This window comes from Athene noctua, chromosome 5, assembly GCF_965140245.1.
Source record: "Athene noctua chromosome 5, bAthNoc1.hap1.1, whole genome shotgun sequence".
NCBI lineage: Eukaryota > Metazoa > Chordata > Aves > Strigiformes > Strigidae > Athene > Athene noctua.
Genome location: NC_134041.1, coordinates 13,048,702 through 13,067,420, shown reverse-complemented (window position 1 = coordinate 13,067,420; position 18,719 = coordinate 13,048,702). Strand labels below are relative to the sequence as shown.

Genomic DNA, 18,719 nt, shown 5'->3' with positions numbered 1-18,719 from the left:
GACCATTAAATGCCATGCTTGTGATTTCAACAAATAGAGATGGGCAGATAGGCCATGCCCGAGCGTGCATGCTTTGCTATGCTCAGACTGACATGCTGCCTCCTTCCACGGTTGATATCAACATTAAGTGACTCATCTTGTACAAACTTTTGTCTGTTATTTATGCTGATTACATCATCCTGGCAGTAAAGGCCAATTACTCCATCGCTGTCAGTGTTGCCCTCTTCCCCTTCAGCCTGAAGAAATACCTTCAGCCCCGGAATCTGAAGTCCCTAGAAGCCCCTCAAGCTACCAGGAAACAACACAATATTTTTGTAGCCAGCAGGCATGAAATCACCTTGCTGAAATCCCTGCTGTAACATGATGCTGTAGTTTTACTTTAAGACATGACCTGGAAAAAGGCATACCATGAGATAAAAGGGAAGGTAGAAGCATCACCCAGAAGCTTGCAGGCACCATGGCGATGCATGGAGCACAGATGCTTCGATGGCACACTTTCACCCCGGTGTGTTAAATTGCTGGACTTTGCCTGCCAGCAGGGCAGACAGCACACATGACTGGGGTTTCCTGCATGAGAATTCTTTATCAGCTGCATAAAAGCCAGCAGCCTCTCTGGTGTGAGCCCTGAGACACACCTCTGTGGGCTGGCAAATTCACTAGGGCAGTGTGTGATACCCTGAGGTCCTCCACAGACATGACAGAAGTCTCAGCCCTCTCTGGACCTGCTAAAGCATCCCCATTTGTTCCTGTGGCCTATGGGATAACATTATGGAACAATAGTGCTTGTTCCAAATCCGCAGAAATCCTGGGTAAGGAACGGGCAGCAGAGCCATGGATTGAGCAAGGGGCCCAAGGAGTCTAAAATCCTGGAGAAGCCCATTCTTCAGTGTCTCTGCATGGCAGCAGGCACAGCTCAAAGCCCAGAATGGACTGGTGGGAGGCTGAAAAGGGTCAGGAGGTTTGGGAGCTTCAACACATGCAGCACAACAGGAGTCCTTGGTCACCAGTACAAGTGTTGGTGACTGTCCACATGCAGTGTGCCATGGCAGGAGACCACAGGAGCTCTGTGAGCTCTGTCTCTGGTAGGGACCTGAAAACTGCCCCTTCTCAGGGAGCTTTCAAGGCTGTGTCAAAGCTCATGAAGAAAGAAAATGCAGGTGATGGGAAAGCCCTGGTTCTACTCATCCCCAGAATCTTCCCTTTCCATCTAAAGCCATTTCATTTTATCTCCATGATTTAGAGCTCACAGGAATTGACCAGCTCCGGCAACCTGTCCTAGACTGCCTGGAGCCTGAGAGAGCAGCCTGGCAAAGCAGGGTGACTTCTCCACCCCTAGCAGGCAGCTGGGATTACAGTCAGATGTGGTGACTCGACACCCACATGCCATGCTCCACAACTGCATCCCAGGGCTGCCCTCCTAACATGTGGTGCAGCAGGAACATGCAGCTCCATGGGATGAACAAACCCAGAAGAAAACCCCCTCCAAAGTGCTTCAGGCTTTGATGGGTACTTTTCTGGGAAGACTTTGCCTTTATCTGAAGTGGCCACAAAGTCCCAAGCAGAGGCTGCCGAGGCCGGAGGTCCCAGGTGCTGCACCTTGGCCATGGGGCAGCAGAGCTGTGGGCAGCCACTTGTGCAAGCTGCCAGGCATCAGGCTGAGCACGCTGCTGGTTGCTCTGCAGGGACTAAGCCACAGAAAGGACATTGTCAGAACGGAGGATTGTTCTGGGAGAACAGGCTGCACAAAGAGGGATTGTTTTGCTGTGAAATGAGGCCATGTTTTAGCTCCAGCCAGAGCTGGGCTTTGCCTGCCTGTTTGGGCTGCGGGCTGGCAGGGGACACTGCCTGCTCCCCAGTGGCTGCTGTCCTCCCCTGCCTGCCTGGCATCTTCACTGCTTCTGAGGTTCTCCACTGGCACAGTCAGCAGCACAGTGCATGTCCTGAGACCCATGGTTGGTGGGGAAAAAATGGAAATTGAGGAATAAAAGAACTCGTGGCAGCTCCTGCACCTGTATGGCAGGTCCAAGGGGTATCAGGGCAGGGGAGAGCAACAGTGGGGCAGGTCCCACGGTGAGGGGCTGCAGTGTTTCTCCCAGATAGCCAGGAGCAACCGACCTCCCTTGAAGGGACAGATATAACCAGGAGGGAGACAGAGATATGCAGTAAACTGCTCCGAGATAGTGGGCAGAGAACATAGTGGCCTCCTTTCTGCAAATACCTCCAAGAAGTATTGATGGTGAACATCACAAACCTCCTTGGATGCCCTCATGCTTGTACTATCTGTGGAGACAAGCAGCTTGCACTTGAGCCCCAACAAGACACAGCACGGAGCACAGGACATGAAGAAGCAAAGGAGAGGGAGCTATGCGCTCAAAATGTGGGTTGGAGCGTTCCTATTAATTCCTATTTTTTTTATTCTCTACATGAGTGAACACAAACGGTTAAGAGCGATGGTGGGCGCACCCACAGAGGCTTCGTGTGAGTCATTCCTGGCTTGGCAGCTGCTTCGGGGCTTTGGCAGCCCAGGGCTGTGGATCCTGCTGCCCAGCTCCTCCTGCCCACAGACCCATGCTGCCCAGCACTGAGCGCTGCGGCATGGGGCTGTGCATGGCGTGTGCTCCCCCAGAGCCCCACACAATCGAATCACAACCTGGTGCATTGTTCTGCTGACTGGAGCAAAACAGGCTGTGCTACGATGATGATGATGACTGTGGCTGTTTCTACCACTGCGATGCCCATGGGAACCTAAATATACAAAACCAAGACAGCCAGAATTATGGCTCCTTGGCCTTGCTTGCGGAGAATGCAGTTCTCAGGGGGGATACAAACCGGTCCTGTATTAGCTACTGCCATTAGCTCTTTAGGCAGTGCTTTGAAGTCCAACCACGCTGCTGCAGCAGAGCAAGAGACAAGAGCCATCTCTCCCATCCCACACAGCAGGACCCTGACTTCAATGCTGCATCACTACCAAAAATAAACTCCATGTAAACATCCACCGCATGCTTCAAAGCCCAGTTCCAGTGGGAGTGGCACACCTCCGTGCTGCATGCCAGGGTGGGCAGAGCCCAGGACTGGCACATGACAGTGGGAGACACATCCCACCAAGGCCACCTGGCAATAGGCGTAGAAGGGGGAGGACTGGGTTCAGAAGAGGAACATCCTGGGAAATGCTGCAGCTTCAGAATAACACCCACAGAGAGCAATGATGACCCTTTGGCCCAAAGCATGTCCAGCAAATGCTCAATGAAAAAAATAATGCAAAAGTACCCTGGGGCACAGTCTTTAGTCAGAGGAAAGGAGCTGTCATGCCAAGTGGGACCTTAGCACCGCTGCTGATGTGTTGCAAAAACTGCTTGGACGTGGTGGTAACAAAGGGAGAAGCCTCATAGCAAGTGGGTAAATCAGTGACAGAATCTGAGCAGCAGTGATAAGATAGCTGCTGCAGGAACTACAGCTCTTGATCCCCTGACTTTGGAAAATATGCGTCTGAGTCAGAAAAATACACGCAGTAATTTCCTTTCTTTAAAAAGCACCAGGAAAAAGAAAGAAGAAAAAAGCTTCTCCTTCAGAGGAGCCAGCCAGGACACTTTGCATTAGTCTTATGTGCTTGTTCATGTACAGGGTTACCCCTGCGCAAATTGCAGGTTTTCATTAATTTCTAACTGCAGGTTTCCATCAAGACAACATTCATGGATCCAGTCAGAGAGCTGCAGTATCATAAGGACAATAAATAAACTGTGGATTCACATAAGCCTGAACTATTTTTATGGCACATATTACAAACACATCCAAACATCCCATCTCTCAACCATGTAATTTTACTATCACAGCATCTATGTGAAGTACAAAGCGATAACATTTTCCTTCTAAGACAGATGAAGATTTATTGCACTCAGTTGGAAGGAGGAGCTCCATGGGATTCTTCCAAAGCGCCTGTATATTCATTTGTAGGCATCAGCTGTCACGTAGACATGCTCTGGCTCTCCTGAGGCCACCAGGCTCATGGGGGAAGCTCAGGGGAAAGCAGAGAGACAACCTGGGGTTTCTGCTTCCACCACTTGGCTGTTTTCCCTCTGTTAGTGCCTTTGATTTTCAAGCAGTTTCCTAGTGTTTCAATGGCTGGTTCAGAGGCACATTTATTTTGCTGCTGTTTCCATGTGTTTGTCTCTCCTTTATGAGCTGCAGGTGAAACTGCTTTCAGGAGCAATGCAGATGCAAAACTTGGCTTACTGCCTTTTGGCAGCACACGCCCTATTATGTTGCTTCTTATCATAAAAAAGTGCTCAGGCTCCCTCAACCCAACAACCAGAAGACTTCTCTTTTGGTCCCAGATGTTTCTGTCAGAAAGGTCCCATCCTGGCGAGGAGGATGGAAACCAGCCACCAGCCAACACTGAGACCCTGCCACCCTGCCTTAACTACAGTATGGAGAGTGGAGAACTGCAGAGGTTCCCCTCCCTCAGCTATCCCCTGATATTTTTGGTTGCCTCTCCCCTCACACCCTATGTACTTCACCTCCACTGTAAAGGCTTAATGATACCCACTTAAAAGAACTGTAGCCTAAAAAGCCAAAGTGTTATGTTTTTCTTTTTTAAACAAAATAAGACACCTGTGTGCACATCTCTGCTTGGGGATGGGACAAGAGAACAAACACCTGGCAGATGTTAGTTGTGCTGATTGGTGGATGCAGAGAGATACAGGGAAGTGGTGGCACCATGCCGAGCTTCATGGCTTCCAGCAGCGAGCTGGCCCAGGGCAGCAGCAGGGCAGGCTGCGGGCACCACCCGGCACGGCTGGATGCACGATACGAGCTGAGAACGGTGGGACTGCGGATAGCTGGGCAGGAAGGAAAGGCAATAAATATCTTGCTCCTGCATTTGGGAGGAAGCCAGATGAAGCATTCCTGTCACGAGGGTGAAACACTTTCCACTCTAACAGTAACTCAGGAAGATGTTAAACAACAGCTGCATACAGTAAATGTTAAAAATTCAGCAGTCCGGGTATCCTGCATCTCAAAATTAAAAAAAAAAATAATCTGTTTTTAAACATTCAGGTGATTAATGCTGGCATTCAGTAAGGCAAGGAAGCCTGGAAAAAATCCAGAGAACAAGCAAGCTGATGTTATGCCAGCATTTTAAAAAAGTAAACAGGATGGCCTTGTAAACAGGTGTGTCTATTTGACAGTCATCCCATGCAAAATAATGACCAAAAAATATGTGATCGTATCGAGACTTAAAGGAGAGAAATATAAATACCAATCATCACGGATTACAGACAATGAACCTGTCAAACTAACATGATAATTTTTGTGGCAGCATATTCTTTTAAATATCAGAGAATGAGCTAGCTAGTATGGCAGCATGTGTGATCAAGGAACAAGAGCGCTGGTGTCCTGGCCAAGTGTGAGGCAGCGGAGGAGGTGCTCCCCAGGGGATCGCCGCCAAGGATGTGTTTCTAGCAGGGAGTGCTAAACAGTGTAAAGCTGATGGCCTGGAAGGAAGCGAAGTCATGATGGTAAAGCATGCTGTCCAGGGAGCCTAAAGCCATTGGGAGCCCTGGGGCACTGGAGCCACACTGCAAGAGGTGTCAGTTCTCTGCACTAGAGCTCGACTGGTACTCGGGGCGGGGGGGGCTCGGGGGGCCAGTTCAAACCAGCGCCTGTGCTCTCCATCACACTCCCACACCTATGCTGGGGCCTAGGCAGCCTAGCAGTGGCTGCCGTGCTGAGGCTGAGCCTCCTCCCTGCCAAAATTATCCTACTAGGGAGACAAGTTCAAAAAGGGATTGGACAAGGCAGGGAAAAACCCCCTGAGGTCTCAGCATGGCAGCACATCCCATGCTTGCAGGGTGAGTGCGCTTCCCCCATCGCCTGCTTGGCCCCTGCCACAGCGGGGCACAGACCGAGCCTTTGCCCTGACCCAGCAGGGCTGTGCTTTTATTCTGACACAGTGCACCAGGAACGGCGAATCCCTGTTGGACTTGCAGGCCATGGTGACAAGCAGTGGACCATGAATTTCCACTGTGACTTTATGGGTAAAAGGCCTGTTCCTGTTCCCTGTTTAAACATTCAAGCACTGGCAATGACTGGATAAGAGGTTAAAGTCGCTCTGCATTTGAAATTCCCATTCCCACAATTAGAATAGTGTGTCCTAGTCCAGTGTCCCAAAGGACATAGATGCATAAGAAGATTTGGATGTGAGCCAAGAAGTGGAAAATGGAAAATATGCCTTAAAGCAAAAGGGACTTTCACCAGTCCAGTTTATTGTAAAAAAGGATCAGGAAAGCTTGATCATAATATCTGATTCCTCTCTCTGGGAGTAACTCAGGGGCTCGCTCACTGGTTGAGAATATCCATCAACTTGAAGGGAATTAAAGAAATGCAGGCTCACTATAAGGTGCAATAAGAAAATTAACCTTTCGAACAACCTACCAGCCACTGAAGCAGAGAAGTATCAGTTCACGATCAACTGTTTTCCTAACAGCAGTGCTCTAATTTACACAAGAACTAATTCAGGGCAGCCTGTGTCATGCAGGAAGTTACGCTGACGAGCCTAGCCGGCCTCCCCAGCTCTATAATCTACGGAAGAAAAACCCTGCCTGTATTTCCCTTCCTCCCGTCCAAGTGTGTGAAAGGTCTGGCCTGCCCCACTGGAGGCGTTTTCGGGAGAGCCAGGTTAGTGAGGGTGACAGGCAGCCACTCTCTGCCTGTGTCCCAGGCTGCCCAAATGGCCCCGGCCAGCCGCTGGCCCAGTACTCCTGCACTGAGGCATTTTAGCTTTATAAGGAAGCCAGTCTGGGGTGACAAACTGAAGCAGCATCCTGGAACCGAGGCACTGTGGATGACGAGGGCCAGGGATCTGACACACGTTCTTCTGACAGTTTTCTGCCTTACAGCCAAAGCAGGGACATGAGAGAGCAGGGGACAGGGGTCCCCACAGTGCTCTATCCATTGCAGACTCCCCTGCTGTGGGGCTCCAGGCATCTCACAAAACCCTTGTACAGAGCCAGCAGCACACCCCTGCCTTCACACCAGCTCCCTGCTGCAGTCAATGGCTCCCGAGAGAGCCAGGATCTCCGTGTTTGTTCAGAGCAAAAAGCAATCCCATTAGTCTGACTGGGCCAGTGCCATTGCAGACACGTCACCGAGGTTATTCATAGTGGAGCTGCTTTGCTTATCATATAGGCTGCTTGTGCATCCAGCTCAACTCTCTACTTACCAGCTCAATGCTCTTCAAGGGCTCGCACATCAAAATGGGTCAGTAACTGCCCTAGTCACAGCTTTGTGGAAGGTTTGTTTTGGGAGAACAGCCCACAGCCTCCACAAATAAGCTGGATCTGATTAGCTGAGAGGCAAGCAGTGCAGCAGCAGCTGCAGGCTGTATCTGCTGAGTGGAGATTTCCTCACTCATAAGATTGCTGACAGATGCTATTGAGTAAAACACAGTGCTGGCTTTCACCACGAGTCAAAAGGGAAGTCCAGGCAGGGGCAGTAAGAGGCATGATGTTTGTCTTTAGGATAGTGCTGTACATACTGACATGCTCTGTGGGCAGGTGTCCCCACCCTTCAGCCTCAGAGGATTCTTTCATTAGGCAGATCGTACGTTACAGCTCAAGGACAGAAAGTAGAACACGCATGGCTTCACAATGCCCAGTTCCAAAGAGAGATGGGCCAGACCTCACAGCCTGGCCAATTCAGAGGTGCCACAGTCCTAAGCAGACTGAAATACCTCTCTGAAGTGATCAACTAATCCTGAAGTAGTTAAGAAACCTTATAGGAAACACAGAAGCAGAGGACTATGGAAGTGAAATCAGATCCAGCTGGGATTTGCAGCCGCATCAGAATACAAAAGTTCTGTGCTTCTGTTCCTGAAATGCTGCCTTCTTGCTGTGGGCCTAATAGTCTTTTCCAGTATTTTACTTTCTGCGGAATAGTCATAATGGGTTTACAATGAAGATGTTTACTGCTTATGTTTGTACCCTGCTGACTCACTTTATAACAGCTCTTTACACACAAGCCTGCAGCTCCAGCACTCAGACTCCAACATTTTCTATGTATTTTACACTGGAGCTGCTTATAACCTTACCCCAAGGGAAATGAGCGTCCTTACAACCCGAGATGGACAACAGTGTCTCACAGTGTGCATAACAAAGTCTTTAATCAACAAGAGGGCATAAAGAAAGAACATCCCAAGTGAACAAGCAGAAACAAGGAGCAGAGTGCTTCATGCAGCTCTTCAGATTCTGTATCAGGAAAGAGTAGTTGTTCTCCAGGCCAGACCCAAAGAAGATGGGATCAATACCAGAAGCAAAGTCCTTTGCTCTGACTGAATAGAGAAGTACTTGTGTTCAGGAGACATGGCCACTAGCAGCTCACACAATCCACCTGGCACTAGAAACACACGGAAGGGCCTCATAAGCCCTATCTCCCTGGATATGGTATGTGTATATGTGAAGGGACTTGGAAGTCCTAGAAGCAATCCAGGTGTGGTGACTGCAGCAGGAACAATGCTGGTAACTGCTGTTCCCTGGGTCTGGTTCACCTCAGCTCATCTCTGATATGGATGCATTGAGGCAGATTTGATGTTTGTTTTTATGCCACTCGGCATTTTTCCTGGAGAGGGAAAAGAAAAAAAGCAGTGCAAAATCAGCTATATGAGAAGACATTTGCTCAGGAGCATGCAAGACTCACAATGACCCTGTCTGAGCTCTTCTTGTGCCACTCCAGGTACCACACTAGGCTTACCTGCTACAACATCTTCCAGCTTCTGACCTAACACAGTCAATCTCTTCTACAAATTGGCATCTTTTTCTGTTGGGAAATCTCCTCGACAATTCCTGTGTCCCACTGCTATCACCTCAAATTCTACCTTTGTTCCATCTTAAACAAGCCTTTCTCTTTGTCAGGAGGCTCCTACAGGAATTGTTCAGTTTCACAGAAGTTGCTGGCAGCAGCACTCACAGAAGTACCCATACTCATCTCCACTTCCATTTCAGAGAGGCAAATACAAGAGCCTGTAACCCCTTCCGTGTAGCATTACTTATAGTTGGGGTGTATATTTAAATTACCAAGGCTCTCTCAGATCTCTTAATTTCTTTTAACCACACCCATCTCTTGGGTGTCATTTGCTTTTGCTGATACCAATCACATATGAGACTGTGTTCAAAGACACCACACTGGCCACTTACAATAAGTGTAAAGTGCTAGGCAAAACTAAGATGATCAGAAAAATTAAAAGACAGTGATTAAAGAGCAAGAACACTAATTTCGAAAGTGGAATGTGTCTTCAAATTAGAACAGAAAAAAAGGACAACTTCTGAAAATTACAACTGTAGTGCAGCAGGACAAGAAAAGATTTTATGAGAAATGGCTAAAAGAATTAAGATTGTTAAACTTTCTCAAATGTATCCAAAGTGGGTTATTGCCTGCAATGAATTGACAGGCAATCTGATATCATTTCAGTGCTAACAAAGGGTGAGCAGGACTGTATGGTTCACCCACATCTGGAAGACTGTGACTGGTTCTGGTATTCCCAGTCTTGAAAATAAACAGAAAAGGTGCAGGTAAGAGTGTCAAGGGTGGTCCAAGATATACTGTAATTTTCACACAAAGATATATTAAACAGAATAGGACTCATTAGCTGAGGGAAAAAAAAAAAGATGAACAAAGGGAGGAGGACATGACCAACTTCCAAAAAGTGAAAACTAGTATGGAGAGAGCAACTGAGGAATGATTATTTGTCGTTTCTCACAACATGGGTAAAAGGGAAACATACAATAAAATTATCAGGCAAAAGACTTAAACATAAAAAGGAAATTTTTTTAAGCAAAGCACATGATAACTCTGTGAGACATATTGCTATAGGCGTTGTAGAAGTCAAATTATAGTTCAAAAAGGAACTGCAGAAATTGAGGGCTGCTATACCCACTAGTCTCAAAGCAAACTCTGACCTAAAATCCCTAAAGAACAACTGGTGTCAGGATATACTTTATTCTTATATTCTTTCAGCCTCGGCTATGGACACTATCAAAAGCAGGATTGGGACTGACCTTTGGTGAAACCCAGAATAGCTGCTCTTACCAAAAGAGAACTTCCCAGTACCACAGGCTGGACAAGTGCTTCTGTTACCAGCACACCCTGCTTGATGTACAGAAGTGACTGTGTTCCCATCCTGGAGACAGTGCGTGTGGGTATGCAGCCAGAAACCACAGGGACCTTCTTTGTTTCCAAATCACAGTGGAAATTACTTTCTAACTCTTACATAAATACATAATCAACTTAGGATTAATATTGTTGCTCAAGTTCATTTCTGAACAACAGTCATTATACAGGCAAGAAAACACCAATTAGGATATCCGATATCCAAAATCTCAGTTCATATGAACACAAGAATGACAGTACAGGGTTAGGTCTGTAGGTCTCCCGGGCCAAACCCACTCCTGACAGCAGAGACATTTAAGGAAGAATACCAGAACAGGGCAAGCCTGCAGCAATACCTCTGCAGAAATCGCCCTCAGCTTCTAACATACTGTGGCTCGGGGACTTGGAGTGAGATGGTATCTTTAGGATTAGCTGTTGACTGGTCTTTCATCCAGAAATTTACCTACTTACTTTTCCATGTCATATAAACTTTATCTACCAATCACACACTTGACAATGTGCTCTACAGTGTAATTATTTAATATTCAGAAAAGTATCTCCCTTTAGTTCTGAATCTACAAGCTGATATTTTCATTAGTGTACTTTCATTGATCCTTCTGTATCATGGGGAACAGTGAACAATCATTCCCCATTCACCCACAATTTGGGATTTTATAGTGTTTCCATACTTTATTCTCCCTGCCCCAAAGCTATCCCCAGTAGCAGAGATTGGAACTGCACATATTGCAGGTATGGGTGTTTCATAGATTTATACAATGACCTAATGATATCCTTTGTTTCTCTATTCTTTTTCTAGTAATTCCTAACATTTGGTTTGCATTTTTGCCCCAACTGAGCATCCAATTAATGTCTTTACCAAACTATTATATCATGTATCTATTTCCCAGATACAAATAACTAGGTTAGAGTCCAGATGTTGAATATGTAAAAGTCAAATTGCTATGCCTATGTGTATCACTTTATATCTAATACAAATGTAATCTACTATTACTAGGTGAAGTCACTGAGTATATAAAATCATTCTGTGACTCTTTACAGGCAGCTTTTGGGGTTTTTTTACATTAAACAACTCATTATCATCAAACTTTTTATTGCCTACCCTCAACTTAAATTTGACAGCAAAACCCCCAGCACAGATTCCTGCAAAGCTACACTGTGATGTCCCTCCATATTGAGTCCTATGTTCACTAAGTCTATTATTAAAACGGTATTGCAGTGTGAGTTAAGAAGCTGAAGTGGGATGGCTGGGATCCATTTCAACATCTGAGCCAATTTTAAGCAAGTGTTACTCCACTGTTACAACCTGACTCATGTTATTAAGGCCAGAAACGAACCTCTTACTTGGTTATATCTAAGAGGTGACTGGGGAAGAACCTCTACATCTGCATTTGTCTTTCTTGCTCCCTGCATTTCAGATGCTCTCAGATAGGCAACGTATTTACCTGGCTGTCCTGCTTGTGCCATTTGCACTCCTGCCAGCATTGGCTGCTGCTGAGCTGGAGCACCCGTCATTGGGACCTGCTGCATGCCCGAAGCACCTGCAATGATGGCACCAGCTCCCGGCTGGCCTGACTGGACAGATCCTCCAGAGCCAGGAGGTCTCCGGTTGGACAGTCCTTTCCCAAAGGCCACTGCTGCTACCAGAGCATTGGTATCTGCAGGGTTGAAAGTCTGCTTGTTCTGTCGTAAACCTGCAGAAAAAGAAGTGATTTTGGAGCATTTTAGCAATCAAGTCTAAAAAGTAGCATAGCTGGTCCTGAATTTAATTTTCTGCTATTTTGGTGCATGTAATAGAGATCAGCTTCTACAAGTACAAGAGTCTCACCGGGGTCAAAGAAGCTGCAAAAAATCCAGGGACAGGGGTCACCCAAGAGCTTCTCCACTGAAAGCAGGACATATGCTGCTCAGGGAAGGAGGACAAAGGAAGCCAACTCCTCCATGCCCATGAGAATGTTCTCTACTAAAGGCTCTTCCATGCTGAATCCTCTGGCAGATAACAAGCACTGTGTTTTAAATAAACAATGGCAATATCCCCTTTTGAGGCTCATGAGCAGCATGGTATCTGCCAGTTTTTCTACCACACACCTGTGCAGTTATACTATTATCCCAGAAACCAGATAGAACCTGTGCTTAGGTCCTTGCTTACACTATGTGTCTGTCAAAGATGACAACAAAAAACCCTACTACTTTTGAGAGTTTTGCATAGCACTCCCTGGAATAGTGAACAGCCAGTGGCAGAGACTAATAAAATAAGGATGTCCAGCATCAGAGCCAGAACCAGAAAAAGTTGACCATGAGTCTGAAGCAGCCATCATCTAGAGGACATCACACAAAAGCCTGGCAACAAACATGTTGTGGACTCATTCAGAACACAGGTAAGGTGTTTTGCATTCACTGCCACTGCATTTTCACAGCTATTTTTATTAATCCAAATGGATTGAAATGTTTTGTTGGTAAATAATTACCATCTCCTCAAAGGGGGATACTGCAAAGGGTTGGAATGACGTTCCTGTCATACACAAGTCACACAAGCAAGACACATTGCACCCACAGAACCCCTTTTCAAATTAGCGGGCTCCAGGACAGCCAATCTTGCATCTTCTGGAATCCTTTTGTCTACACTGCTCATCTGGATCTCCTATGCTTCAGGCTCTCTGATTTACCTATTTTGCCACTACTCTCAAGCCTGCTGCTTGGACCCTGCACCCCACCTCCACCACAGTGACATACCTCCACTTTCAGATTCACGCTCCTCCTTACTGATTTTCTCCAACAGATTTGAGCACATTTTGTTCAGACTTTGGATCTGTTTCTGCAAAATGAAAACCATCAGAAACCACCAGGATACTTCTAACTCAGTACAAGTCAGCAAGGTAAACAAACAAGCTTTGTCTTCCCAGGGTCTGTGTAACCAAACATAAACATTTTGGTAGCAGAGCCTAGAGAGTCCAGTGCTGATGCATGCAGGAGGGCACTGTGGGGATGGGATAGCCTTTGCTTTTCTCTGACTGGTCTGATGGCACCTCCTGTGAACAGCCAGTGGGGTGCATACCCTTGGTTTGTGAAACTGTGGAGGAAACCAAACCTCTGCTAGGGTCAGCGGGAGAAATCTCAGACAGAAAAGGATACAGCAAAAAAGAGAACTATCAGATGGATGGATGAAGGAAACAGTGTTAAAGAGCATCTTGTGCCCTAGGACTAAGAGGCAGAAGTATCAAACTTCACCTACCTGTGCCACATCAGGGCTAATTCGAGCTGCATCTGTAATCAGCTGCTTCTCCTGCTCCTCCACCTCAGGGTCAGGCTTAGTTCGAAGATGGTCAGGCACTACCTCATGGCTGAACACCGGCACACGCCCCTCTGTCTGCCGCTGTAATAGTTGGACAAGCCAGAATCAGAGCTTCCTCCTGCAGCCCAGCACTCAGACAGCTCAAGACCAGAGCACAGGCCACAGTTCTGGAACAAGGCTGTGGAGAAACCTTGACCTGGGGAGCATTAGGAAGTTTCAACAATTTGTCTAGGGATTTGCACTGTGCCTGTTTAGTCAGAGCAACCCATGGGGGTCTGCAGTGCAATACCACTTGCATAGCCACGATCAGTTGAAATGTTGAGAATAAACATTGCCAGTGCACACCAGAGGTTCTGTAACACACCCCAAGTTGGTAAGATGACAAACAATGCACATCTAGATGCAGATGTCTGACAGAAACAGCACAGCTGCTGCAGAGAAAACCAGGAGCTTGCAAGGAGACATCCCAGTTACAGAAGACACTATCTCTTTCAGCTCCAACATGATGAAAATAACATATTATGAACAGGAACATCTCCTGTAACATGTATCCAGTGCAAGTGTTTGTAGGTGAAAGCCTCCCAGCAAAGCAGCTCCCAGGCAGAACTACGCATCACCTTTTCTTCCTCTACACCCAGAGCTGAGGAATGCCAAGCACAAGGAATGGCAAGCTGGAGCAGATACACAAGCATTTTCTGATACTCCAGGGCCAACATTCAGAGGGAAGTTTCTTACCATGATCTCCTCATCACGGTCTGGAGACAGCACTAGGGGTATGATAACCTGGTTTCGCAACAGCGGGGTCTTCTCATGCTTTAGCACTTTATTCAAGGTGTTCAGCTGCCCTGAGAGCAATGCAAAGCTGTCCAGAACTGAGGGCCTGGGAAAGCAAATAAAGAGGACAGAACATGGAAAGGGATGCCACAGGTGGCTTTTACCTCTTCTTCACTCAAATGGTTGAGATGTGAGGAATTAACACTACTAGTCCTCAAATTAGTCTACTCGACAGTAATGAGTAAAACCTAGGGCTGAATGTGCAGGTGTGGACAAATCCCAGTCCCTGCTGCAAATAGCTCAGATGATGTAAACAGCTCAGGGACATTACAAGCAGTACCACTAGAAGTGGCAGTTGTTTGGGATTTCAGTAACATACACAGAAAGAATGCTTTCCTTATCGCTAACTCTCCCAGTACAATTCTAGAAGAAGGTCTGAGAAACAATTTAACTCCTAAGCTGTACAGTCAGGAGAGACAATATTTATAGCTTGGCTATCCAAACTAAGCAATAATGAAGCAAAATAACTGATAATCTTGTCAAGGACATATCCTTCAGCTTGCTCTCTCTGGGGGATTCATCACCTCTCCTGCCTTCTGCAACATTAACTATAGACACTAACAGCCTGTGAAGCCTTGCTGCAGTGACACACACTGTCTAAGATTCTGTACAGTTTATTAAGCTGTAGCTATAACACTGTTATGCTCCATCAGAAAGAGAATGCTACCTCACAAGTCTCTCAAACTGTCTGGTAAAATATGCGGAACCAGCAAAATACAAGAAGTCAACTTATATCCCAGCCAGAAAAAGCCAGAAAGGTCAAAAGAATCATTGATCATTTTATAGTGTATGTGGGTCTCTAAGATATTTTGTCCAAGGAGCTTCCAGTCACTGCAGATGCAAGTCTAGTTCTCATGACATGTCTAGATTAAATGGTGTCAGCACAGCTCTATTACTCTACAGCACACAACCAATAGATTTCAACTGGTTTTCTGGTGGAAGACATGTAGTGGTTCCTCCAGCAGAAAGGTGAAAAGCAAATTTAAACCTCCTGACAATAGGCTAATGGTTTGTACTTATACTTTGTGGTCCTTTGAGGCAAGTCTGGAACAGCTTCAGCAGTGATCAGAAGTGTCCCCAGCTCTGTGAGACACATTACCATGTCAGTCGGTCGTACTCGTTCTCCAGCTTGTAGATAAAACTGACCAAAGAGTTCTTCAGGTCGGCCACCTGACTGATGAGCGCCTCCAGGGTCAGCTCCAGTTGCTTCTCCTCTCTCTAAAAAAAGGCAAGAAAAGCAAGGGATGAGGACAAAGCTTCACACCTTCCCAAGATGTGGATACACACACATGCATCCGTAGCCCAATCTCTCCTACAGAGAACCTCCCTTTCAGGGGAAGCAAACAGAGACTCTGGAGATAAAAATCCTATAGTTTCACACTGACCTCTTCTCCTTGGGTTGGAACACTTAGGCAAGAGACTTGTGTCTGAGACAAACCCTTGGCTAGCTGTCCTCTTTAAGACATGAATGTAGTGAAGACATTATCACTTACATCTGCTTTTTACCACATCACGCAAAGTCATCGAAGCTGGCTCATGCCACCTTCGTGAACCCTTTAAGCTAACCTGACTCAAAGTAGATTAGCATTCCTCCAACCTTTTCTGACAGCAGATGTGGGCACAGTGATGTCTCCATCCAAAACAGCCCTTTGCTAAATAAGTATCAGTTCCACGGCCTAAAGTTCAGTGAAATTAAAGAATGAGGTGAGAAGCCAGTTTCTGCCCATCACCTCATTCTTTAATTTCTTCCTGCCCAAGTGCCACTTCCAGCTGCTAAAGAAACTGGCAGCTCCTATTCTACTTGTGCCTTATCAGCTGCAGGAGGCCTTGCCGTGTCAGAGACACCACATTCCGATACAGGCACACATCGCCTTCTTTTGCTCTGGATCACGTTGTTTAACCAACCTTTTCCACTGACATCCCCGGGTGAGGGAGGATGGTGACAGACAAAGTGTCAGGACAGGGCATCTGTTGCCAAAGACACTAAGGCCTATCCTTGACTCTTGCAAAAACCCTCTAGAATCGTATCCATTCTAACTTCATACGACAGTATTGCGCAAAACATAATTAAAGTCCCAGCCCTAATGAACTGCTCATGTAAATTGAGAACCATACAATAATAATCCGTGAGGAGGGTGGGACAAAGCAATCAAATAATAGAAAGGGAATGCTGATTGAGAAAGCAGATAAAGTGACTCAGGCTGTTGGCACGCTTGCTATTTGGTTTGTTGTTGCTCTGTTTAAATACACTGGACCAATGTGAGCTTCATTGAAGAGATTATCAGGTGTCTTTCACATGCATGAGCACACAAAATTATTCTATTTTATTTATAGTCTGACAAGACTATAAAGGCTTTTTTAGTAATCATTGATCAGATTTCACTTCACTTAACCACCTCAGAAGAAACAGCCAAGTCAACTTTGTTAAAATTTGATCCCCAGTCCACGGAGTGGATTCACAGAGTGGATTGCTGGGTGTTCCACCTCCAGATAAAAGCACTCTCCTCCATCTTGTGATGGGACTAGTCAGTTCCTGTGCAATTAAGAAACAAGTCTACAACTGTTTGTCTGCACTGTGTTTGTGCAAGAAGATTAACTAACGCCAGTATTACAAGTTGGGCTGGTGGCCAGTGTTTTACTGCAGGGGTGCCAGGCATATACACCCACGACAATTCACCTGGCCCGTTGCCTGTGCTTATCCAAGAAGCCCTGAAGAGGATGAATGAAATCCTGTTGCACATGCATTCCTCTTGCAGCAGCAGAGTACTTGAAGCCGCCTTCTTTTGTAGTCTCTCTCCAAAGCTATTAAGAACTGGAAGCAGATGTAAGCACTGCAAAACATGCCCACAATAAGACCAACCGGCGTTTCCAAAGAATGCTATGCCTCTTGCAGGCATATGCTATATTCAAGCAGTGCTATAAGGAGTTTGTAGCAATACTAAATTGCTGTGAGATAGTAAAGATAGGGCTTATGGGCAGAGTTGCTGATGGACCTCCTGATATGGAGCAATCGAGAGGTAAAGGTGAAATTCAGAGTAGGTAAATGTAAAGCAACGCACCTGCCAACACAAAGGGGGAAAAAAAAGAGAGAGTCCTGATTTTCCACACACAATGACGTTCTCTGAGTTGATAATGTTATCACTCATAAACAAAATCTCAGGATTATCTGAGGGTAACCCATGAAAACATCTGCTCAAAAAGCAGTCAAGGAAGTAAAAGCAGTAATAGGATTTATTAGGAAAGCAACAGAAAACTAAGCATCATTATGTCATCATATAAATGCATGCCTCATTTGTATCTCAAATGTTATGTGTCACTCTTGTCTCTTCAACTGAAAAGGGATGTAGTGGGAATACATACAAATAAAAGTAAAAAGGATGATCGAGAATATTCATCAGTTCCATAGATGTGGCTGTTAAAACCAGAAAAGAGACTGGTACGTTCAAGTGGCTGAAATGAGGAGACAATGTAGCAACTCCTAGAGATGAGGACTTGCAGGACAACACATTTGCACTTTCTTTTCTGGTAGGACTTGCATGAAGCCAGCAGGTAGCGGTTTCAAACAAACCAAAGGAGGGAGGATCTTTACAGCCCATTAACCTGTCATTAACCTCTGCAACTCTTTTCCACTAGACATAATGGACTATAAAAATTCACAGCGCTTCAAAATGTAACTAGATCCTTCTTCCCTCAACGAAAATTCATTCAAGGCAATTAAATACGAGGAATGTGCTAGCAATAGTTTATACAAGATGACATCAGTAACTTATTTTGCTCTCACGACTTCTTCTGGACATCGGCTTCCTGGCTAGTGGCAAAGCGGGGCTGCTGGGCAGGCGGACTTTTGCTTTGATGAGGGCTGCTGCAAGGGCTGAGAAGTGCACTCGGACATCCCTGCGCACGCTCATCCTACAGCCGTGAAGCGAGGGGCGGCTGTTGCACGGGAAAGCATTGAACCAGCTGCTCAAGGGCGAGCTGAGTCTCCCGCCCAGGCTGCTTCAGCCCGGGGGGGTCTGACCCCTGGGGAGCAGGCGGGCCGAAATTACCACCGCAGCCGACGGGGCAATCGCCGCTCGGCGGCCGCAGCCGCCGCCAGGGCCACGCCAAAGGCGGCAGGACCGCCGGCCGCGGCCTCAGGCCGACCCCCCGGAGCTCGGGGAGTCCGTGGCAGGAGGCACCGAAAGGCGAGGCCCGGCCCCGCCGCCCGCGCTGGCTTCCCGCCCGCGGCAAAGGCCTGCAGCGCCTCGCCGCCCCGCCCCGGGTCCGGGTCCGGGTCCGACCCATCGCGCCCCGAGGCGGTCCCCGCCCCGCTGCCCCCGGACGGGCCGCAGCCGCGCTCAGCCCCGGCCCGGCCCCGCGCCCCTCACCTGCATGGCGGCGCCGCCCGTTGCCACGGGAGAGCGGCGCTTCCGGGTCAGCCGCGCGCCGCGGGGGGCGG

The 18,719-nt window shown here is 47.0% G+C and overlaps 1 protein-coding gene across 1 annotated transcript; it reads right to left on the bottom strand.

Annotated features, from left to right (window-relative positions):
- Positions 1–8,136: 8,136 nt before the first annotated feature.
- On the bottom strand, positions 8,137–18,718 carry MED8 (mediator complex subunit 8). The gene is made up of 7 exons (XM_074908156.1): positions 18,649–18,718; positions 15,381–15,499; positions 14,183–14,327; positions 13,388–13,528; positions 12,889–12,970; positions 11,601–11,849; positions 8,137–8,610 (listed from the first exon to the last, which is right to left on the bottom strand). Exons 1-7 carry the CDS (start codon positions 18,652–18,654, stop codon positions 8,546–8,548), a joined length of 807 nt encoding a protein of 268 aa, XP_074764257.1. The 5' UTR covers positions 18,655–18,718; the 3' UTR covers positions 8,137–8,545.
- Between the last annotated feature and the right edge of the window lies 1 nt (position 18,719).

Bases quoted from the DNA above. Each gene is read 5' to 3' on its own strand.
- MED8 (XM_074908156.1), bottom strand. The intron at 14,328-15,380 runs GTAATGTGTCTC...TTGCTTTCCCAG, and splicing joins GAGTACGACCGACTGACATG to GCCCTCAGTTCTGGACAGCT. The intron at 13,529-14,182 runs GTAAGAAACTTC...CAACTATTACAG, and splicing joins ACCGTGATGAGGAGATCATG to CGGCAGACAGAGGGGCGTGT.